The following is a 25,323-nucleotide window of genomic DNA, read 5'->3' as shown; positions in this document are numbered from 1 at the left end:
AGTGGCTGCAGGGTTATGGGCAGTGTCCAAGGCCAGTCTGGGTGGTGGTGCTGATGAGTTCCTAGAAGAGGGTGCTCTCCCCTTCAAGATAGCATAGGCTCCATGCCCGAGCCCCTCACCCTGGGAAGTGTCTGCAGCAGTGATAGGTGCTCCCTGTCTAGGAAAGTCTGGTCTGCCAGCCCCTGCCACTCCTGCTGGATTTAACTGTCCCTCCCTCACTCACTCACACACCACACACATCCACACACTGTCCTTTCAGCCCCTCACTCATTCACATAATCCCCCTCACCTCTGTTCTGCTAGCCACCATATTTCCCGTTGTTTCTTGATGAGTCTGGCTAACAGTTCATCAATCTTGGTTATATTTTCTAAGAACCAGTTCTTGGTTCCAATGATTTTTTGTATTTTTTTTTTTTAGTCTCTGTCATTTATTTCTGCTCTAATCTTTATTATTTTCTTCCTTCTATTTACTCTGGGATTTTCTTGTTATTCTCTTTCTAATTCTTTAAGTTGTATGGTTATACAGTTTATTATTAATTTTTCTTGTGTTTTTTTTTTTTTTTTTTTTTTTTTTTTTTTTTTTTTTTTAGGTGGGCTTGTAATGCTCTTAACTTCCCTGCTGTTGCTGTATCCCATATATTTTGGGTTGCTATGTGTTTGTTTTCAATTGTTTCTAGGACATTTTTAAAAATTTATTTCTTGATCTCATTGGTAACCAATTCATTGTTTAATAACATGCTATTTAATCTTCATGTGTTTGAATGTTTTTGAGTGTTTTTACTCTAGTTGATTTCTAATTTCATTCCTTTGTTATCTGAAAAGTTCCTTAATATTATCTCCATCTTCTTGAACTTGTAAAGACTAAGCCTATGTCCTAACATGTGATCAATCTTTGTGAATGGCCCATGTACCCTTGAGAAGAATATATATTCTGTAGCTTTGGAGTGAAATGTTCTATAAATGTCAATTAAATCCTTCTGATCCACTGTGTCATTTAGAGTCACTATTTCCTTGTTAATTTTTTGTCTGGAACATCTATCCAGTGAAGTCAGCCAGGTGTTAAAGTTCTCTATAACGACTGTATTGCTATATAATCTATAGCATGGTATAGATCTCTCCTTTAAAGTCCTTTAGAAGATTTGATATATATATATATATATATATATATATATATATATATATATACACATACATATATTTGCTCCCCTTTTGGTGCATATATATTTACCAGGCTTATATCCTCTTGTTGGATCGATTCCTTTAGTATTATATGGTGACCTTTATTGTCTCTTGTGACATATTTAATTTCAAAGTCTACTTTTTCAGATATGATTATTGCTCTCCCAAATTTTTTATTCCATTTGCATGGAAATTTTTTTCCCATCCCTTCACTCTCATTCTGTGTGAGTCTTTTGTTCTGAGTTGGTTCTGTGGAAGACAGCATATAATTGTTTCATGTATTTTTTTAACCATACAGCTATCCTATGTCTTTTGATTATAGCATTTAATACATTGAAATCTAAGGTTATTATTTATAGGTAGTTATTTATTGCCATTTTAATTCTTTATGCCTCTCTCTCTCTCATTTCTTCTTTTCGTTATAACAGTCCCTTTAGCATTTCTTGAAGTGCTTGGTGGTCATAAATTCCTTCAGCCTTTTTTTTTGTCTGGGAAGCTCTTTATTTCAGCATCTATCTTGAAAGATAGCCTTACTGGATATAGAAATCTTGGTTTCAGATCCTTGTTTTCCATTACCTTGAATATGTCATGCCATTCCCTTCTGGTCTGTAGAGTTTCTGATAGGGAATCAGGTGACAGCTTTATGGGAGTTCCTTTCTAGGTAACAAATTGCTTTTCTCTTGCTGCCTTTAAGATTTTCTCTTTGTCCTTAATTATTGGCATTTAAATTATTATGTGTCTGGATGTGGGCTTGTTTGGGTTCTTCTTGCTTGGAACTCCCTGTGCCTCTTGAACTTGTGTGACTTTTTCCTTCATCAGGTTAAGGAAGTTTTATGATAATATTTCTTCAAATATGTTCTCTATGCCTTGCTCACTTTCTTCTCATTCTTGCACAAATATTATTTGAATATTATGTTTCATGTTGACCCACAGCTCTCTTAAGCTGTCCTGCTGTTTTTAATTTGTTGTTGTTGTTGTTCTCTGATTGAGTGATTTTTCATACCATCTTCTAATTCACTATTCTGATCCTCAGCTTCCCTTAATCTGCTATGTATTCCTTCCAATTTGTTCCTTATTAGTGCTCTATCATTCTTTATTCCTGACCATTCTTCTTACATAGTTCCTGTATCTTTTCTCATGCTGTTGATCATTTTTACCATCGTTATTCTGAACTCTATATCCGATAAGTTTATCTCCATTTCATTTATCTCTTCTTCTTCAGAATTCTCTTGTTCTTTCATCTGGTGGTTGTTTTTTTGTCTCCCCATTTTGGCTGCCTGTTTGGGTTTGTGACTGTGGATTATGTAGATCTGCTACACTTTCCAATCTCTAGTGCAGAAATGCATTAAATGCTATTTCTGAGTAATTAGATCAGGCAACGACTTAACGCCTCCAGAGACCCACCTCTGCCTGCAGACTGATTGGATTCATTCTTGAGTAGCCCTCAAGCAATCATCCACAGGTGTGGCAAGAGGTTTTCCAGCAGAGTGGGAGAAATTGCTTTTGCCTGTGCTGGAAGCTAATTCCAGCATGTCATAATAAATGCAAGAAGTTCTCAAAAGGTTGATGGGCTTCTCTATTCAGCAGGACTGAATCATATTGCCTGCTGGAATACCTGAAAGCATTTCCCCAAACCTGAAAATCTACATATATTATTGCCTGTTATTGGAACAGCCAAGGGCAGTTCCCCCAACCTGACAATGCCTACTGTATACCAAACCTTAACCTTTGATATGTATATCTGCTTTGCCTTAGGGCAATTTGTGTTAATAAAATTCTAGGGGTCCAGAGATTCAAAGAACTTGGTTACTGAAGCTAGGTCTCCTCTGGCTCCCCAAAATGCCTTCCAAATTTATATTTAATGTCTAGTCTCTTTATTAATTTACTTGAAGCTCTTCTCCAGATTCCTGAACCCTTCTAGATGCTGAGAAACACCCCAGCATGCCTGGAGGTTAATTGTTATTTTAAGTCTTTTAATGGGACTCAGAAACTCCACAGGTGGGGCAAGGAGTTTTCAAATAGGGTGGTTCAACTGTCTTCCCCCGAGTCAAAACCAATCTGGTTAGCAAAGGTCTGCCTGAGAAAGATGACTTCTGGAGTGTGAGGGAATGACTCAGCACAGGAAACTGAGATTTCTTCCCTATAAGCTCTAACCCCAGAGACCCCAAACCTGACTTCTGCTCACACAGCTCAAGGTGAGTGGATGCACACTAAAGTTTGTGTGTTGGCACTTTAAGAGGATGCCTGAATTTCCAGACATCTCTCCCTGGAAGACAGAAACCCTGCTACTTTTCACAGTCAGATGTTATGTGGGCACCTTTCTCAGTTCTGGTGCTCTCTACTGGGGGGCCAAGCTTGGAGATTAGACCCAAGAGTTCTCAGTGGCATCCCCACACAGCTGAGATATCTCTCTGGAATTTGTGCCTCCACCCTTCCTACCAGTCTCTATGCAGTCTCCACTTTCCATCCTTGGTTGGATTCTCTCCAATCAGGATGTTTTTTGTTTGTTTGTTTTTTAGTATTTTAGTTGTAATTCCAGTTTGGTCTTGGGAGCATGTCTGTGTAGCATCCACTTATTCCACCACAATTTTTAATCTACCACATTACAAAATCTTAAAAACATGAAGGACCTAGACAAGAAAGTGAAGAATTACCAGGTTAAAAAAATAGGGGGGATAGATTTCAACTCCAAAGAGCTGAGTGATGACCTAAACCTGCTTTACTCCAGGGAGTGTTTGCTGAGCAAGAAAATGAAGCTTCTAGTCAGACCTTCTCTTTTGGCATGGGGAATAAAGATAACCCACCTAGAGACTCCTAACTTTGAGTGGGGCCTGAGAGCATAAGCAGTATCCACTTCGTTAGGGGTAAGTGCTGCCCTAACGAAGCAATTATCAGCCTAGCCGGCATGGCTCAGTGGTTGAACATCAACCTATAAACCAGGAGATCATGGTTCAATTCCCAGTCATGGCACATGTCCCGGTTGTGGGCTCAATCTTCAGTGGGAGGCATACAGGAGGCAGCCAATCGATGATTCTCTCTCATCATTGATGTTTCTCTCTCTCCCTCTCCATTCATCTCTGAAAAGTAGAATCTTAGTGAATACAGTGAATGGTTTTGGAAGAGGGATGCATGGAGACTCAAGCCTGAGGTAGAGTTTTTGAATTGAAGATGTCTTTGTGTATTTATCCTATGCCATATGTATGACCCATATTATTAAAATCCTATATGGAACCCTTCCATGTGAACAGCTGTCCTAAATTCTGCCTCTATCTTATTCTCTCTGTTCACTTCTGCCCATGCCTTACACCCAAATTCTACCTCTGTATGTACAGCTCACTATACCACCCACTAGCTCAGCAGTTGCCACAGAAATTTAGAAAAGGCAACCAAAATGTGTATTTTGGGTAGTGCTGTAGTCTGACACTATTACCAGAAGGAGTACCTGATCCTTCAAAAAGAATAAGGGGCAGTGAAGTACTTGTAAGAACTTACCTGCCACCTTAGGAAAGTTCCAAATATTAGAGACTTTTATCAGGAAAAACAATGAAGGAATTGTGATTGGAGTAACATAAGCTACTTCTTCAATGAAATTTTCATGGCAATACTGGGCACAAATTATAATATTGTAACAGTAAGCTGTAATGCTATTCAGTTTGCCAGAAATTCTACATCTAGGAATTTATTCTGAAGAAATCATTAAACAGGTTGGTAAAAATTTATTGATAACTATATACTTCAGCACTAACTACAATCCTACCTAATAATAGACAACTATGCAAATTGACCACACCTTCGCTATGCCCACGATTGGCCAGGCGGCGCAGGGGGGGCGGGACTCAGGGTGGCTGGGGTGGCTGATTGGGCCCGAGGGACACTGAGGTTGCGTCGCCAGCGGCGGCGCGAGCTCAGCGTCTGCGCCATGGTTGTGCTGTGGCACAGAAGGGGCCTCTGGGGCAGCAAGCCCATGTCCCGCCGCGGACCATCAAAAGCGGGGGAGCTGGGTGCCTGTCCGCTCTGGCACCAGGCCTTTCAGAAGCCTCCCCCGCGCTGGAGGCTTCTGAAAGGCCTGGTCCACCAGCGGACAGACACCCAGCTCCCCTGCGATCGAAAGCAAAGGTGTGGGAGCTGGGTGCCTGTCCGCTCTGGCACCAGGCCTTTCAGAAGCCTCCCCCGTGCTGGAGGCTTCTGAAAGGCCTGTTGCACCAGCGGACAGGCACCCAGCTCCCCTGCGATCGAAAGCAAAAGTGTGGGAGCTGGGTGCCTGTCCGCTCTGGCACCAGGCCTTTCAGAAGCCTCCCCCGCGCCGGAGGCTTCTGAAAGGCCTGGTGCACCAGCGGACAGACACTCAGCTCCCCTGCGATCGAAAGTGGGGAGCTGTGTGTCTGCTCCAGCACCAGCGGACCCCATGCCATGAAAAGCAGGGAGCAGGTTGCTAGCAGTGTCCGCGGAGCGTGCTAGGCTTTGCGGGGCAGTGGATACGGCCTGGATGGCAGGTTAGGCCTAGGGGTCCCTACACGTGCATGATTTAATCATGCACTGGGCCTCTAGTATAGAATAATTAAAAACAAGCAATATGTTTAATAACGCAGAATTGTTTACATAACCTTTATACATCTATAAAATTGAATAGTATAAAGCAATGAAAAATCACTTTGTAAAATTATATTTTCTGATATGGGATAGTTTATTTTATTTAATTTTCAATTACAGTATACATTCAATATTATATTGTATGAGTTTCATCATAGTGGTTAGACAATCATATACTTTACAAAGTGTTCCCCCCAATATTTCCAGTATGCACTGGGCACCATATATTTATTACAATATTATTGACTATTTTCCCTCTGCTGTACTTTACAACCCCATGATTATTTTCTAAGTACCAATTAGGATTTTTTAATCCATTCACCTCTTTCATCCAGTTCCCCCAACACCACTCTCTTCTGGCAACCACCAGTCTGTTTTCTATATCATTATTCTTCTTATTATTTGCCCTTTACAGTTTTCACCTTTGTATTGAATTTATTGGAATGATACTGGTTACTTAAAGTATACAGGTTTCAAATGCAAAATCCCACAACACATCATCTATACACTGTATTGTGTGTTTACCAGCTCAAATCAAGTCTCCTTCCATCACCATTTATCCCTCTATACCCTCCTTTATCTCCCCCATCACTCTTCCCACATCAATCGCCACAATGTTGTACATGTACATTAGTTTTTTTTTCTTATTTTTTCTTTTTTGCTCAATCTCTCCACCCCTCAGGCCCCCAAAACTCCCCCCACAGCTGTCAGCCTGCTCTCCATCAATAAATCTGTCTCTGTTCATTAATTAGATTACACATATGAATGAGATCATATGGTATTTATCTTTCTCTGACTGAATATTTATTTTAGCATAATGCTCTCCAGGTCCATTTATACCATCACAAAGGGTAAGATTTCCTACTTTTTTTATGGCCGAGTAGTATTCCATTTGTAAATGTACCTCAGATTTTTATCCACTCAACTACTGAAGGAGGCTTGGACTGCTTCCAAATCTTGTCTGTTGTAAATAAAGCTGTAATGAACCTAGGGGTGTATATATTTGTTCAAATTAGGGTTTCTTTGGGTAAAGTACCAGAAGTGGAATCATTGGGTCATAAGGCAATTCTTTTTTAAAAATATATATTTTTACTGATTTCAGAGAGGAAGGGATAAGGTGAGAGAGATAGACACATCAATGATGAGAGAGAATCATTGACTGGCTGCCTCCTGCACACCCCTACTGGGGATCGAGCCTGCAACTGGGCATATGCCCTTGACTGGAATCGAACCCAGGACCCTTCAGTCCACAGGCTAATACTCTATCCACTGAGCCAAACCTGCTAGGGCCGCAATTCCATTTTTAATTTTTGAGGTAACTCCATACTGCTTTCCACTCTATAATTTTTTTTAAAAATGTTTTTATTGATTTCAGAGTAGAAGGGAGTGGGAGAGAGATAGACAAATCAATGATGAGAGAAAATCATTGATCACCTGACTCTTGCGTGCCCCAAACTGGGTATTGAGCCCGAAACCTGGGCATATACCATGACCAGGAATTGAACCATGACCTCCTGGTTCACCATTGAGCCACACTGGTCGGGCTCTCTGTATAATTTTTAAAATATATTTTTAAATGAAAAACCATTTATAAAATAGTATGTATTGTATTATAAATACATTTTAAAAATATATTTACTCTCTCTCTCTTCCTTTCCTGCCACTTCCCTCACACCCACCCTCATTTATTTATCTCTGACTAGGCCTGAAAGGACTTACAACAACATATTAAAAAGTGCCAGTAGGGGTGATTTTTTTCAATGTTTGCCAAGTTTTCTGTACAGAATATGCATTTATTTTATAATTTTTGTAAAATGTTAGCATTTGGTTAATAAATAATTAGATTTCTCATGTCAATAGGTCACAAATACTGTTTGAAAACTTTTTGATCCATCTTACTTAATCAAACTTTAACCTTTTAAGTCAAATTATATGAACAAATGGTTTTGGGGACAGCTCTATGAAGGAATAAAATGAAGCAAAAATGACCATTCTAGAATATACATTCCAGGGATGGTTGAATATAGTAAGGAGCAAGTCTAATATAACATACGATGTTCATTTCTAGGGCAAAAATACTGATAAAGTTCCCCTGCTACTACCAATGCATCCTAAGATTTTGTTTATATATACGTTTATTGGGGAAATTTTCACTTAGATTAACACATCCTGTATTTTTTTTCAGCCCCCTCTGCTCCCCTCCACATCCTGTATTTAAAATTAATGAAGTATCAGGAATCATCTTCCCATTCCTCAAAGTTCCAAATAAAGCCCACTGGACTTGTTGCTAATCCTAGCATTCAGTTCTCTGGAGATATTCATTTTGCCTTATGGATATGTAGAATAAAAAGTTTTTCCTTATTTCTCTTTATTTTTTCACCAATTCAAAAGAGACTACAGGTCCAAATAAAATACATGTTGTCCACTAAGGGTTGGAGGTTGGGCTATGCTAGTATATGGCAAATTAAGTCCATTTTGACGAATCAAAATCTGATGGCAGATTTTCCTGTCCTGTGGCCTGGGAGGCACAATAGCATTCACCTCGATGTTGACAATGATGAGGGTGGCTGGATTACCTTGCCAGGTAATTTGTATAATAATTTTAAATTGGGTATACAAAGGGCAAGAGTTGGACAGATGGGGAGGGCAAAAAAGAGTATGGGGATGTGGGAAAGATGAACAAAGGGATAGGAAGAGGAAATGCATGAGAATGAGTAAGTACTGTGATTGCAGTGGGGAGTCAACAACAATTATACAGGGAAGTTAATTTATGGAAGCAATGAAGATTGTATGAATAGTGTAGGGCCAGATTATGGTGGGAGCTCCTTAGAAACAATGTAGGTTTGGATTGATAGTCAATGGAGAACTATGTTAAGTATTTCAGATTACATTGTCTTTAGTGCCATATAAAAGTGATGTTTTAAGGGGGGAAAAGTTAACAATTATTGAGTACTTTCCCTGTTCGAGGCAGTATATTGCAATTATGGTTAAGAGGGTGGCCTTTGGAGTTAGACTTGAGTTTTAGTCCTGACTCTGGAATTTACTAGCTATATGACTTTGGGGAAATTACTTATTTTCTTGAGTCTCAGTTTCTTCTGTAAAACTGATGTAATAATATTCACCTCTCAAGGTTGTTCTATGGATCACATAAATTGGAGAAGGGGGAAACCTGTGAACAGGGAGGAGTTAGGAAGCTACTACAATTATTGAATGGTGATAAAACCACTTGAATATAGAGGGAAACAAACTGAAAAGGAAAAGTAAAGAAGTAGGACACAGGTGACTGACTCCCTCTATCCATTCAATTTGCAAGATCCTTAATTCTGTTCATTTGACATAATTTGGAAATTGAAATTACAGTCTGAGGTATATGGTCCCTCTCTGGACATTTTTGTTTGCTCATTTCCCTAGAGCTATAAATAGCCTTTTGCTCTCTCTTTCTGCTTACCATTTCAACATCTCCTACAACATAGGATCCAAACACCCTTTCCTCAGTTAGTTATTAAGCAAACAATACAAAACAAAACAAAAACTCATTTACTTTCTAACACCGTACTTTCAATTTTTTTTTGGTTTTCAACTTCTTCCTCCTTTCTTGAGTTTGCCAGTCAATCAGTCTTGCTGAGTATTCTCACAGAAGCAGGATCCCCTATCTTAACAAAAAGCAAAGCTCACAAAGAAACCCAATCCTGCCTTTTCTGGGCTTAGGGAAACCTGAAACTTTTTAAAACCTTATGTGGCATCTCTCAGTCCTTCAGTGCCCAATTCCTGCTGCTATCCAACATCAGAACAATCAGTACATAATTAATAGGAGTCTTAAAATGTACAAAGTTCTGAGAGCATGGGCTTTCTTACTAGTGTCTGGATTCAACATACAGCTTCCTCTTTCAAGGAATATCTGTCTTCTTATTTGCATACATTTATGAGCAGAAAGTTATATGCAGAACTTTCCGTCTTCGAGGGAAAAGGTCCTTCATTCTAGTCTAATTTAATTAAAAGCTCTTTTTTTTTTTTTCTTCTGTTTCTTCTATTCCTCTTCTCGGGGAGGCAATCGTCAAAAAGTAATGTTTCAACAGATCTCGCGGTGCTATTCGAGATTCCCTATTAAAAAAAAAAAAAAGAATGATGCAAACAAGTCTGTGCCTTCCGGGATTTGGGGCAGGGACTGCAGAGCTCCCAGCGTAGTGAAAGCAGCCAAGGAAGGAGGCGGGGTTCTGGCGAGATCAACCTACCCCATTTTCCCACCCTTCTCTTCCAACCTCTGCTCAGGCCCCTAGCTCAATTCCAGCCTTTGCTGCAGCTGCTCTCCAGCCATTTGCAGGACCCAAACAACCTCAACCACTGTTCCCAGGATGGTGATCCGCGTGTATATTGCATCTTCCTCAGGCTCTACGGCGGTAAGAAGGGTGGGGAGCCCACCTTTTTTGTTTTTCTACACACCAGGCTTCTGCTGTGGAGAATCATTAAATTGCAGAAATTCTAGCAGCTTCTCTTTTGAAAGACATCCCCCCCCCCCGCCTTCTTTCCTTTCTTCCCTTTGTTGCATCGATTTCATTTTTCATGGAATTTAGCTTTGTTTGCCTTGTGACACGACGTTAGGGCCTCATTTTTCCTTTGAAGGAAAAAGAAAGCTACCGAGTTTTAGTAGATGAGAGTTGGTGCTAGAGAGTCTTTAAGGTTAGGTGAAGAACTCAGGTAAAAATCATATACTGGTGAGTTTCAAAAGTGGGACATTTGACATACATGCTCTAGTTACTGAGGTACAGGGCAGAAGTGCACATCTGTAAAGGATGTAAAACATGCTGTAACATAATGACTGAGTAGAGGCTCACTGAGGTATTGTGTTTATTTTCAGAGAGTAATCAAAGAGTTATTTTGCTAGTATATAGGAGAGGGTGTTTAACTTAAGTCTAAAGATTGCTAGAACTAGGCAGAATGAGAAGGGAAGCTGGGAACAAGGAAACAAAGTTGTGGTTTTTAAAAAAATTAAAGATGAGGGATCTGTTTTCCCCCCTCCCATATTGTCTCTTATTTTGACTTTGGTTTTCTTTCAGAAGATTTTACTTCTAATAATTCCTAACTGCTTCAAATGCATTGAGAAATGGAAAGGGAACTAAGGAATAGCTTCTTATGCAGTGGAAGATTAAAGTTGCTCCTTCTTCAAATGATAGGACACCCGCCCCTCCCCCCCAATTCACATGCTCTTAATTTATAATAATTTTCAGCAGCTGTGGGTAGCAAAAGGATAAACAATTTTCAGTAGCTATGGGTAGCAAAAGGGTGAAAGCTTAGTGTATATCCATGATAAGTGAAAGTGTCTCTGTTTACAACTCAAGAGAAAAGCCAACAGAGCAGATGTGTGGGTTCAGATGCAGGATGTAGGAACCCCCTCCCTCTTCTGAGCTTCAGAGCAGCAGCTTTTCCATGTTTTAGGTGTGTTTTTTTTTGTTGTTGTTTATTTACCCCCTAAGAGATTTCGGAGTAGAACTGAAGGTTGTGTGAAATCACAAGAACCTTGATTGAACGTTTAACTTTGTCTTTTTGGCCACCATGTGTGGGTTGCTTAGACAGTTTTGAAATAGAATACTTAACCTTATATTTTTCCAGCAAAGTTAGGGTGAACAAAAGAAAATGTTTTATATTGCCTTTGAACCTTATGAGCTTCTTGCCTTATTATTTTCCATGTATATTATTTTTTATATTTCAAAGTAATATTTGAGTTGTTCAGAGTCTCAAGTACAATACAATGATTGTAAAATTTTAAAGACCAGCTTAATACCTTTAGTAAAACCTTTACTTAGATTGAACAGATCAAGAAATTAGTTTTACTTTGGGTGATAGGCAGTTTCAATATTGCTATTTATTCTTCCCTGGAAGAAGAGTTAAGAAGAAACTCCTTTTAGAATTTCTGTTCATGCAAGAGCAATTGTACCTCTCTCTTTGTTTAGATAAGTTTCTAAGAGCCTGAAAAATGACTGCTCTCTCCTCTTATGTCCATTTTTAGCCTCCATTGTTGAAGTCTATGCAAGTAAATATTTATGCTACTTGTATTTTATTTTCTTATGGATAATTAGAGATTTGTCTGTTGTTGCAGCAATACTTCTGATGCATCTGTTATCAATGTTCGACTGCATATTGCCAAAATAAATCCTTGTTTTATTATAATCTTATAGTACTTTCAAATAATACTAAAACACTATAAATTGAGTGTACTTCAGGAAGAGATCCTTTATACAATAAACGGGCGCGCTTCAGTTTACAATACTAAGGGTTTTCCTTAAAGACTGATGCAATGTTGTTTTAAGATACAATTTAGAAATTTTGCAGCAAGCATCATAATGGGAACCCAACAATTGCACAAAAGTATTCCTATTAAGTGACTAAGTGTAGTTCTCTGAAGAACATTTAAAATATAGCTATTGGTTTTGTATTAGTAATCTCTGACAGTTTTCTGACTCCTAATTGTTGTCATAAAAATAACCAATATTAAATGTTTTATCAGGCAGTGTAGGATCTATTAGAATTGCATGACATATTAACATTCTTTCTTTTTCTCAAGTTTCCCTTTACCTCAAAGCCTACCTCATAGCCTGATTTTTAAAAAAAGTTTTCAAACTAATACTCAATTCTGTCCCAATATGGAAGAGTAAGACTTGCTTTTCAAGAGTTTAGAAATGAAAGCAAATATGTTGGTTCTTGCAATGCATTTCTTGATAGTAACTATAATAATGATAGTAGAAACACTTAAGCGTGTCAGATACTATCGCATTTTTTTCTTGACAACTGTAGTCTTATGAATTAGATACTATGATTATCATATTTTTAAGATAAGGAAAGACAGGTTCAGAGCGGTTAAATAGCTTTCCCAAGGCCACAGAGCTTGAATCACATACAAGTTATTTGAATCCAAATACTGTGTTTAAACAACAAGATATATACCTTCCAAGTGATGCTTGACAGCTAGGAGGAATGAGGTGATAAATGTCAACATGAGGTGAGAAGTATGGAAAGGAGTAAGTCTTGTAAGTGTAACAATTGCCTGGGCATATACATATAGGGGAATAGGAAAAAAGGGGGCTAGTGTGAAGGAGGGATAGTATATCTAAAGGTGAGTGCCAGTAAGTGGAATAAATGACCATTCAAGATCTGGGAGATTGTGAAGACATGCACATTTGGAACTGATTTTTTATAGGTCAAGGTATGAAATTCAGGTCTTAATACTATTCCATTTTATGGATACCATTTAGAAGGAATGCAGCTCCCAAACTGTCAGTCTATAGGAAGTGATTTCTGCATGTTCAGAACTATTCATGCATATCTTAATCCACTATAACAGTAATATATGGTATGATTTTCTTGAGATTGTAATACCCTGTAAATTTACTTTTAATGGAAAAGAAATAGTAAGCACAGAGCTTATATAGCTTACTAAATTTCAATGGCTTTTAACAAAAATCAACATTGGCCTATGGTCAGAATTACTAGAGTGATAATAGGTTGGTTTAAACTGGTTTAGAAATTTTCTTTCTATACTTCTTTCCCTTAGATCTATAATCTCCATTTTGTGGCCTCTATGCATTCTAGGTATGATTTATGTAGATATTTTAAAGTTGTGGTAGATAGATGATTTCTGTGAGTTTGATTTATGAAATAACTTTTGTAAAATGATCCCTTTTATGACTGCTAAAGCATAAACTACTTGGTTGTCCATATAGCAAATGAAATATGCATACATTTTCTCTATGGCAGTATTCAGTGTACATGTTGTAAAAAACAAGTGAGTAAAATGAACACTCATGATAGCCAGTGCATGAGTCACTAGTCACAGTGTTTTCTTCTTTTAGATAATAAGGATATAGAACAACAAGCCAGTTCTTCATCTATATAATTCTCAATTAATTGCATCTTAGGTGACAACTTTGTTGCCTCTCTTTATTTATAAATCAAACATTGATTTGATGTATGCAGTGGTCTTTGTATAGCTTCCAAGGTTTGATTGAATTCTCTTTAAAGCTATTTATAAACTACTTAAAGGAGCAAAATCAGAAACTGTTCATCAGATGACTGGACATGGATTTTGGATGTCTTTAACAGTGGAAACTGGGCAGTTTTTACATGGCAAATGTAGGAACTCAAGATCAGTGCCTTCAGCTGGGTGCTCTCTATTTGATGACTGACTTCCTAAATTTCACAGCAATGATGGAATATTTGGAATAATTTGATCCAACTTAAAAGAGCTTGGAAAACACAGTTATCAATGATGATGATTCATAAGTATTTAAAAAGGTACTTAAGCCCAGCCAGTGCTGCACAGTGGTTGAGCATCAACCCATGAATCAAGAGGTTCCTGGTTCAGTCCCTGGTCAGGGCACATACCCTGGTTGCAGGCTCCATCCCCAGTAGGGGGCCATGTAGGAAGCAGCACATTCTCTCTCATCATTGATGTTTCTCTCTCTCTCTCTCCTTCTCCCTTTCTCTCTCTCTAAAATCAATAAAAACATATATTTAAAAGATACTTAAAAGTCAAATAGTTATAGGGAAGAATATATTATAGAATTTAGTAAAAGATTCATAATCTGGCACAAGAGAAGAATAAGAAGAATAAAATGCATTTATCTCTAGCTCAAAGACTAGTTACACTATTGAGGAAGCATTTTGATCAATAAACCTTAAAGCCAGTCCTTCCCCTGGGTTAGTCTCAAAAACATAATAAAATAAATTTAAGCCCCACACACAATCAGGTCAAATGTTCAAATTCTCTGTAGTTAATCTTTAAATTATTTTCTAAAATATATACTGTGCAATTAAACATATATCTTTTACAGGAATGTTTTCTGGCTTAAGTGAATTGTAAGTGGTGAATGTTATATTTCATTACTTACGGATAAAGATAAATAGATTGAGAATCTGTTGGTGACTATCTGACCATCTGTTTTCTTTCAAATCTCTTTTGCAGTCCACCAGGAGGCCTTTTAAACATGATACTTAATTACTTCTCTATCCAGACCAAGATTAAACAACTTTACATTAAGAGAGAAGGGAAAACTCATTTATGCTGACGGTTTTTAGTAATATGAGAGACAAAGCTAACTTTTTACATTTGGCCAATAGTTAAGAATTCCAAGCAAAGGAATTATTTTCTAGCCCAGTCTCTCACATTTAGGTTTTATCAGTTGGTTCAAAGTGCTGTAGATTGCCAGAATTGAGGCAAAACTTAAAAATAGTTTTAAAATATAATGACAATTTCAAAGGTTGTATATTTAAAACTATTTAGTGTCAGTGCCGCTAGATTTTTTATGTTTCATTACCCTTTCATTAACATGATTAATCAAGATTTGACTCTAGTGATAGTAAAGACTAATATTTATTTATGCATCATATATGTTAGGCATTGTGCCTTGTGCTTTACATACATTATCTCAATTAATTTTATCCTTGAAATAACATTGTGAGTTAAGTGCTGTTATTAGATCCAGGTCCTGTGATCAGAGGGGGTATCTCTAAGACCAAGAAACATAAGGTACATTGCTTAAGATCAAAGAGCTGCAAATGGCAGAACTGGCATAAGAACCCACTCCTAAATACTGTGTTGTTTACACATCCACTTAGTGTATAGGTATTGAACAGAGATATATCAATGTACATTAAAATCTTCTAATATGATTAGGAATCTGTAATTGCCATTTAAGATGGGATGATTTCTGAAAAGAAAGAAAAAGGCTGGAGGATGCCTACCTAACAACCAAACAAATGTGTCTGTATCCATAATCTGCATGAGAGTTAGGTGGGAGTGGGGGAGGTAGGGAGGTTGGTAACGCCATTCTCATGTACAGTTTGTTTATTTATTTTCCTCATGGGAGGATATGTTTTTATTGATTGTAGGGAGAGAGGAAAGGGGGAAAGAGAGAGAGAGAAAAACATCCATGTGAGAGAGAAACATTGATCAGTTGTCTTTTGTACGTGCCCTGATGGGATCAAACCTGCAACCTAGGTATGTGCCCTGACTGGGAATTGAAACTTTTGGTGTATGGGACAATGCTCCAAGCAACTGAGCCACCTAACCAAGGGCACATTTTAAAGTAACATTTGTGCTACATATTGAACTTTTATGTATATTAATTTATCTCCCTGAAAATTGTCTTTGTGTGGCTATAGACGAACATAATAAAAAGGTGTCTTAAAATATTTTATTGAAATTATTGGGGTGACACGAGTTAACAAAATCATGCAGGTTTCGGGTGCACAATTCTACAGTACATCATCTGTTCATTGTATCGTGTGTCCAACACTCTCTGTCCATCAACATTTATCCCCCCCTCTACTCTCTTCCCCCTCCTCTGCGCCCCTATCCCTGCAATCACCACACTGTTGTCTTCGTCCATTACTTTTCTGTCTTTTTTTCTTTTTTGCTCAATCCCTCCACCCCTCCAGCCCCAGCTCCATCCCAGCTGTCATCCTGCTCTCTGTCTATGAGTCTGTCTTCTATTTTACTTGTCAGTTCATTTTGTTTAGTAGATTCCACATGAGTGAAATCATATGGTACTTGTCTTTCTCTGACTGGCTTATTTCATTTAGCATAATGATTTCCAGGTTCATCCCTGCTATTGCAAAGGGTAAGATTTCCTTCTTTTTTACAGCCAAGTAGTATCCCACAGTGTAAATGTACCTCCACTTTTTAAAAAAATGTATCTCCACTCACCTATTTATGGACACTGGGCCTGCTTCCAAATCTTGGTTATTTTAAATAATGCTGCAATGAACATAGGGGCTATATGTACTTTCAAATTAGTGTTTCAGGTTTCTTTTTATAAATTACCAGAAGTGGGATTTCAGGTTCACATACTCAACTTTTTTGGATAATCCTCACCTGAGGATATTTTTCCTGTTGATTTTGAGAGAGAGTGGAAGGGAAGGAGAGAGGGAGAGAGAGAGAGAGAGAGAGAGAGAGAGAGAGAGAGAGAGAGAGAGAGAGAGAGAGAGAGAGAGAGAGAGAGAGAAACATCGATGTGAGAGAGACACATGAATTGGTTGCTTCCGCATGCTCCCTGACTGGGGCTAGGGATCAAACTTGCAACCCAGGTACATGTCCTTGAGCAGCAATTGAACCTGAAATCCTTTGGTACATGGGCTGACACTCTAACCACTGAATGACACTGGCCAGGGCAAGTCAGTTCTATTTAAAATTTTTAAAAATTTATCTTTACTGTTTAAAGTATTACAGATGTCCCATTTGTTTATTTTTCCCATTGACCAAAGCAAGCTTGCACCTCCACCTCCCAAGCCTTCACCACACTATTGTCTGTGTCCATGGGCTATGCATATATGCATATAAGTTCCCCTGTTAATCACTCCCCACTAACCCCCAACCTCCGCCTTCCCTTTGAAATTCACCAGTCTGTTCCATGCTTCTATGTCTCTGGATCTATTTTGTTCATCAGTTTATTTTGTTCATTAGATTCCACATATGAGTGAGATCATGTAATACTTATCTGTCTCTGACTGGCTTATTTTGCTTAGCATAAAACTATCCAGGTCCATCCATACTATTGAAAATGGGAAAAGTTCCTTCCTTTTTACAGCCATATAGTATTCCATTTTGAAAAGATGTACAACAGACTTTTTATCCACTCATCTGCTCATGGGCATGTGGGCTGCTTCCAAATCTTAGCTATTGTAAATTTAACTACTATGAACACAGGAGTGCATATATTCTGATTGGTATTTTGGAATTCTTAAGATATATTCTTAGAAATGGGATAATTGGGTCAAATGGGAGTTTCATTTTTAATCTTTTGAGGAAATGCCATACTGTTTTCCACAGTGGTTGTACCAGTCTACATTCCCACCAGCAGTGTACTAGTGTTCTATTTTTCTACACATCCTCACCAACACTTGTGGTTTGTTGATGATAGCCATTCTGACAGGTGTGAGGTGATACCTCATTGTCATTTTAACTTGCATCTCTCAGATAATTAGTGACTTTGAGCATTTTTTCATATGTCTCTTGGCCTTCTGTATGTCCACTTTGGAGAAGTGTCTGTTTAGGTCCTTTATTTTATTTTATTTTTTATTATTATTTTTTTGTATTTTATTGATTTTTACAGGGAGGAAGGGAGAGGGATAGAGAGCTAGAAACGTCGACCAGCTGCCTCTTGCACACCCCCTACTGGGGATTTGCCCGCAACCAAGGTATATGCCCTTGACCGGAATCGAACCTGGGACCTTCCAGTCCGCAGGCCGTCGCTCTATCCACTGAGCCAAACCGGTTTCGGCCCTTTGCCCATTTTAAATTGGATTGTTTGTCTTCCTTTTGTTAGGTTGTATGAGTTACTTATATAGTTTGAAAGTTAACCTCTTATCAGATGTATCATTGACAAATATGTTCACTTGTGCAGCTGGCTCTCTTTTAATTTTGTTGATGGTTTCTTTTGCTATGCAGAAGATTTTTATTTTGATGTAGTCCCAGTTGTTATTTTCTCCTAAATTTCCTTTGCCCTAGGAGATGTATTGGTAAACATATTGCTATGAGAGAGGTTGAGAGAGGTGTGAGATTTTGCTGCCTATGGTTTCTTATTCTGTTTTTATAGTTTCACGACTTACATTTAAGTCTTTTATCCATTTTGAGTTTATCCTCCTGTATGGTGTAAGTTGGTGGTCTAGCTAGTTTCATTTTTTTGCATCCACCTGCCGAATTTTCTCAACACCATTTAATGAAGAGACTGGCTTGACTCAGTTGTATGTTCTTACTTCCTTTATCAAATACTAATTGAGCATAATGGCTTGGATCTGTTCTGGGGTCTCTGTTCTGTTCCATTGATCTATATGTCTGTTTTGTGCCAGTACCAGGCTGTTTTGTTTACAGTGGCTTTGCAGTATAACTTGACATCTGGTATTCTGATCCCTCCAACTTTGTTCTTCTTTCTCAAGGTTGCTGCAGCTATTTGGGGTCTTTTTGGGTTCCATATAAATTTTTGGAGTGTTTGTTTTAAATCTGTGAAATGCGGCATTGGTGTTTTAATAAGGATTGCATTGAATCTATAGATTGCTTTGGGTAGTATGGACATTTTAATGATGTTGATTCTACCAGTCCATGAACACGGTATATTCTTCCACTTGTTTATATCTTCCACTATCACTTTTTTCAATGTCCTGTAGTTTTCCGAGTATAGGTCTTTTACCTCCTTGGTTAAGTTTATTCCTAAGTATCTTAATTTTTGTTGCAGTGATAAATGGGATTTTTTTTGTTTGTTTGTTTGTTTATTTCTCTTTCTGAGAGTTCATTATTTGTATATCAAATGCCATAGATTTCTGGGTATTAATTTTTTATCCTGCTACGTTGCTAAATTCATTTATTACACCTAGTAGTTTTTTTGTGGAGTCTTTAGGGTTTTCTATGTATAATATCATGTCATCTGCAAATAATGAGGATTTTACTTCCTCCTTTCCAATTTGGATGCCTTTCATGTTTTCTTCTTGTCTCATCACTGTGGCTGGGACTTCCAATACTATGTTGAATAAGACTAATGAAAGTGGGCATTCCTGTCTTGTTCCTGTTCTTAGGGGAAATGGTTTTAGTTTTTACCCTTTGAGTATGATGTTGGCTGTAGGTATGTCATATATGGCCTTTATCATGTTGAGGTATACACCCTTTATTCCCATTTCGCTGAGAGTTTTTATAAAAAAAAATGGCGTTAGAGTTTGTTGAATGCTTTTCTGTATCAATTGATATGATTATGTGATTTTTATCTTCCAATTTGTTTATGTGATGTATCACATTTATTGATTTGGCATTACTATACCAACCTTGCATCCCTGGAGTAAATCCCACTTGGTCATTGTGTATGATCTTTCTAATGTATTGCTGGATCCAACTTGCTAATATTTTATTGAGGATTTTAGCATCTATGTTCATCAGGAACATTGGGCTGTAATTCTCTTTCTTTGTGGTGTATTTATCTGGTTTTGGAATTAGGATAATGCTGGTCTCAAAAAAAGAGCTTGGAAGTATTCTTCCCTCTTTTGAATACTTTTAGGAGGATAGGTGTTAGTTCTTCTTTGAATGTTTGGTGAAACTCCCCTGTGAAGCCATCCAGAGAAGGGCTTTTGTTTGCTGGGAGTTTATTTTTATTACTGCTTCAATATCATCAGTAGTTATCAGCCTATTCACCTTTTCCAATTCTTCCTGATTCAGTTTTAGAAGATTTTATTTTTCTAAGAATATGTCTATTTTGTCCACGTTGTCCAGTTTGTTGGATTTTTTTATGATCCTTTGTATTTCTGTGGTGTCAGTTATTACTTCACCTCTTTAATTTCTGATTTTGTTTATTTGGGTCCTCTCTATTTGTTTCTTGATGAGTCTGGCTAAAGATTCATCAATCTTATTTATCTTTTCAAAGAAGCAGCTCTTAGTTTTATTGACCTTTTTATTTTTTTCTGTATATTATTTATTTCTGTTCTGATTATTTCCTTCCTTCTACTTATTCTGTGCTTTTCTTATTCTATTTCTAATTTTTAAGTTGTAGAGTTAGCTAACTTATTAGTTTTTCTTTTTCTTTCTTTCTTTTTCTTAGGTGGGCCTGTAAAGCTGTAAACTTCCTACTCTGGACTGCTTTCACTGTTTCTCATAGATTTTGGATTGTTTTGTTTTAATTTTCATTTTTTTTTACCAGGATGTTTTTTATTTCTTCTTTGATTTATTTGGTAACCCATTCATTGTTTAATAGCATGATGTTTAGCCTCTTTGTGTTTGATTGTTTTTGAGTGTTTATATTATAGTTGATTTATAATTTCATGGCATTGTGATCCAAGAAATTGCTTGATATGATTTCAGTCTTGAACTTGAAGAGAAGTATTTGATGTGCTAACATGTGGTCTATCTTTGAAAATATCTCACGTGCACTTGAGAAGAATGTATATTCTATAACTTTGGGATAAAATGTTCTAAAACTGTCAATTAATTCCATCTGAGCTAGTGTGTCATTTAGGTTTGCAGTTTCCATGTTGATTTTTTATCTAGAAGATATATCCAATGATGGTGTTTAAATCCCCTTCTATGACTTTATTGCTGTTGATCTCTCCCTTAAAATTCTCCATAAGTTATTTTACATATTTGGGTGCTTCCCTATTGGGTTACATGCTTTCCAGAGTTATATCTTTACCAGAGTTATATCCTCTTGCTTACCAGAGTATGCTTATCAGAGTTATGTATGCTTACCAGAGTTATATCTTCTTGTTGTATGGATTCCTTTAGTATTATGAAGTAGCCTTTATTATTTCTTATTATAGCTTTCACTTCGAAATCTATTTTGTCAGATATGAGTATTGTCACCCCAGCTTTTTTTTTAATTTCCATTTGCCTGGGAAATATTTTCTATCCATTCATTTTCATTCTGTGTGAGACCTTTGTTCTGTGGTGGGTCTCTTGTAGAAATCATATATATGGGTCATGTTTTCTTATCTATTCAGCTACCATAGGTCTTTTGATTGGAGTATTTAAGCAATTTAAATTTAAGGTTATTATTTGTTTCCTTTCTTATTCTTTATACCCACTTTCCCTTTCTCTCTATTTCTTCTTACAACAGTCCCTTTAGCATTTCTTGCAGTGCTGATTTGGTGGTAATAAACTCTTAGCCTTTTTTTTTTGTCTGTGAAGTTCTTTAATTCACCTTCAATTTTGAGTTACATCATTGCTGGATAGAGTAGTCTTGGATTCAGTCCCTTGGCTTTCATAACTTTGTATAGTTCATGCCACTCCTTTTTGGCCTGAAGTGTTTCTGTTGAGAAATCAGGTGACAGTCTAATGGGAGCTCCCTTGTAGGTAACTTTCTGTATCTCTCTTGCTTTCTTTAAGATTCTTTCTTTGTCCCTAATGTTTGCCATTTTAATTATTATGTGCTTTGGTTTGGGTCTTTTGGAGTTCATCTTAATAGGGATTCTGTGTTTCCTGAACTTGCGTGACTTTTTCCTTCACCAGGTTAGGGAATTTTTCTGCCATTATTTGTTCAAACAGATTCTCTATTCCTTTCTCATATTCTTCTCCTTCTGGTACCTCTATGATGCAAATGTTATGTTTTATGTTATCTCAAAGCTTCCTTAGCTTCTCCTGCTTTTTAATTTTTTTTTTCATTTGCTTCTCTGAATGTTTTTTTTTTTTTCTACTTTGTCTTTTAGTTTATTGATTTGGTCCTCAGCTTCTAGTTTACTGTTGAATCCTTCCAGCATGTTCTTTATTTCAGGTATGTCATTACGCATTTTCAATTCATTCTTACTTATTTTTCAACCTATCTTTTCATGTTGGTATAGTTCTCATTAAGTCCCTTATAATACTCATTAAGTTATTTGCAGTTCTCACTGAGTTTTTTGAGTAACCTTATTACAGTTACTGTGAATTCTTTGTTTGACAAATTGCTTGCCTCCATTTGATTTAGTTCCTTTCCTGGTGATTCTTCCTTTTCTGTCATTTGGGGTTTATTTCTTTGTCTGTCCCTTTGATTTCTTTTCTGTGTATTAGATCAAACTGCTATGCCTCCCAGACTTTGTGGGTTGGTCTTATGTAATAGGTGTTTTATAGGACCCAGTGTGCATTCTCTTACATGTCCTGAAATTGATGCTCCAGGAAAGCCTCTTGTTTGTGTTATTCAGGTTCTCGTCTTGTAGTCAGGTCTTGAATGTTATTGTCCCTTTCATGGATGGAGTGTCCTCTCAGGCTGGCTGACTATATGACTCATCTCTGACCATGTCATGTGAGCAGTTGTGGAGGTGCTGATGGAACAGAACAAAATAAATCACAACAAAACACGAAACAAAAGGAACAAAACAAAAACACACACAAGACCCCTACAGCACCAATAGAAGCAACCATCAGAGAAGATAGAATTAGCAAAGAGAAAATAAAGTAAAAATGATAGAAAATAAATAAATAAGTAAATATGAGAAAACAAAACAAACCAACCAAAAAATCACACACACACAAAAAAATAAGGGGTGGGGGGTGGGGGGAGTAGGTCCAGAACTGATAAAGAAAAAAAGAATAAAAAATTAAGGGAATAGAGGAAGGAAAATTTTTTTAAATAAAGGAGGAAGGAAAGAAAAGAAAAGAAAAAATTTGAAAATGAGGAGAAAGCACATAGAGCTAAAATAAGAAAAGGATAAAATATGAGAAAGCAGGAGAAAAAGAAAAGAGAAAGAAAAGAAAAAAATGATTAGTTAAAAAAGGAAAACATTTAATAGGAAAAGGTATAAGGAAAATTAGATATATGAACAAAACAATAGAGACTAGAATAATAACAAATAAAAAAAAACCCAGATAGCCCAAACTGGTTTGGCACAGTGTATAGGTGTCAGCCTGCAGACTGAAGGGTCCCAGGTTCTATTCAGGTCAAGGCCATGTACCTGTACCTAGTAGGCAGTGTGCAGGAGGCAGCTCATCGATGTTCCTAACACTCTATCCCTCTCCTTTACTCTCTGTATAAAAAAAAAAAAATCAATAAAATATATTTAAAAAAACACACAAAACAAAAAAAAACCCAGATAGATAAAGAAGATAAATTTAAAAAAGGAAACAAAATAAAGGGAAGAGGAACAAATAAAAAAGAGAAGAAAAGAAAAGAGAGAAAAAAAGTGAAATGACTTTTGGTTTAGCAGACTTCAGTGCCTCATGGGAGCTCCATTTGGATCCTGCTCTTCTGATGACTGAGGCTGACTATTCTGTCTGCCAATTCTGGGCTTCTTGTGAGGTACTTAGATGCTCACCACTGTCAGAAATTGCCCTTTTGCTTTCAGCAACCAGCTTAAAGCTCCAAGTGATGCAGTGTTTGTGTCTGTCTCCCTAAGACTTGTCTACAAGTAGGAGGGGCCAATCTGCCCTCTAAAGTAGGTTAGTTGTATGGGGCCCAGGTCTGGTCAGCAAACTTCCCCTGATTCCTGGGCTGGGCCTCTGCCCACCTTGGCCTGCTAGGCGGCTGTCAAGCTTAATCTCTCAAAAGTCTGTTTCTGAAAGGGCTTTAGGGAGGGGAGGTGATGTTCAGCTTTCAGGGAATGTGGTGGGTGTGCTTCCCTCTCCTAGACCTGCTACTCTGCAAGTGGCCCAAAATATCACTCTGCTCTTGGCTGGGCAGAGATCCTAGTATGGCAGTCCAGTGAGACTGGCTGGAAACATGAAGTTTTTATCTGCTTTCCCATATGGGGATAGTAGCAATCAGGTTCCCAGGATAGTGAGCATATGGCCCCTTCTCCAGTCTAGTCACTGAAACTTTGTGAGACTATTCAAACCTATAAGCTTGACACCTGCTTTTGTTTCCTCTGAAAAGGTCCAAATGCAGGCTGTGGCATACAAGACTCCTGAGGGTGGGGCGGGCTGTATCACCTCAGGCTGGGGTTTTTTTCTTTTCTGCCCTATGGCTACTGAGAGTGGTTAGCTCCTCTGGGTGTGTGTGTGTGGGGGGGAATGGCCCTTTCAGTTTGGGGAGAGGGGTGGTATGACCAAATGCAGGACTTCTTATTTTCAATATATTGAGGTAACTCCATTCTGCTCTCCACAGTGGCTGTACCAATCTGCATTCCCACCAACAGTGCTAGAAACCATAAAATCCTAGAAGAAAATATGGGCAGTAAAGGTGGCTTTTTATGATTCTGTAAATATTCTAAATTTATCAGGAAGGCACTGCTACTTTAGTCTTTGAGTTCTGTCCCTTTGGCTTAGTTCTTTCTTGAAATGAGACCCTATCAAAGAGTTGGAGTGAAGGCAAACATTTTTGCTTAAGTTATTTCCAACAGTGTCAAGATGGGGATAACTTCACCTTTTAAACATCAGAGAATATTCATCTCAGTTAACAATTCTAACATAAGAAAATTTTGTCTGTTTCACAGCTACCACTCAGCAAATTGTTTAATCAAAGTACAGCATTTTCTCAATGTTAAAATTGTAACAGTAAATATATATTTAGTAGTAGCAATGTGTAAACAGAAACTATTCTATCCAGTGTGATATTTGAAAATTAATTTAGAAGGAATATGAGCATAATTATTTAATAGGTTAAAATATGGTACATTATCTCCCTTTAATTTCTCATGCAAGTAATTTGTCAGCTTTAGTTGTTAATAAGAGCTATCATTTATTGTACAGTTAAAATGTACCAGGCATAGTGCTAAGAACTTTATATGTATTATATCATTTAATTCTTGTGGCAACTCAATGAATTCAGTACTCTTGTTATGCCCTTTGTGAAGAAGAGGAAATAGGCTCAAAGAGCTAATAATGTCAGAGAGTTAGCAAAGCACCCCTGGTCTATCTGATTCTGGAGTCCATGATCCTGACTACTGATTGATACATATTAATTACTCACTTGAATATGATTCTGGAACTGATTTAAAAGTCATTGCAAAATTGCTTTTCTGATGAACTTGGAAAATTATAAAAAGTACTTCTTAGTTAATTGGTCTGTTACATCAGAAACTAAAACATAATTTGTCTTATGTATCAACTAAATATTTTGAGCTCAAAAGAGGCAGTGGTTTGGGTAAAACTTTTTCAGTGAATTTCTACTTAAAAATGAG

General features: G+C 37.4%; 1 protein-coding gene across 1 annotated transcript in view; it reads left to right on the top strand.

The window, feature by feature from the left end:
• The first annotated feature begins 9,944 nt into the window (after window positions 1–9,944).
• Window positions 9,945–25,323, top strand: part of SH3BGRL (SH3 domain binding glutamate rich protein like) — a 127,770-nt gene continuing 112,391 nt past the window's right edge. The window contains exon 1 of the mRNA XM_008155342.3: window positions 9,945–10,166. Coding sequence (XP_008153564.1) covers window positions 10,122–10,166 — 45 coding nt within the window. The 5' untranslated portion in view covers window positions 9,945–10,121. The remainder of the gene's footprint in view (window positions 10,167–25,323) is intronic.

This window comes from Eptesicus fuscus, chromosome 1 (genome assembly GCF_027574615.1).
Source record: "Eptesicus fuscus isolate TK198812 chromosome 1, DD_ASM_mEF_20220401, whole genome shotgun sequence".
Classification (NCBI taxonomy): Eukaryota; Metazoa; Chordata; class Mammalia; order Chiroptera; family Vespertilionidae; genus Eptesicus; species Eptesicus fuscus.
The sequence above is the reverse complement of the archived record's forward strand: the minus strand, read 5'-3'. Positions and strand labels throughout refer to the sequence as shown.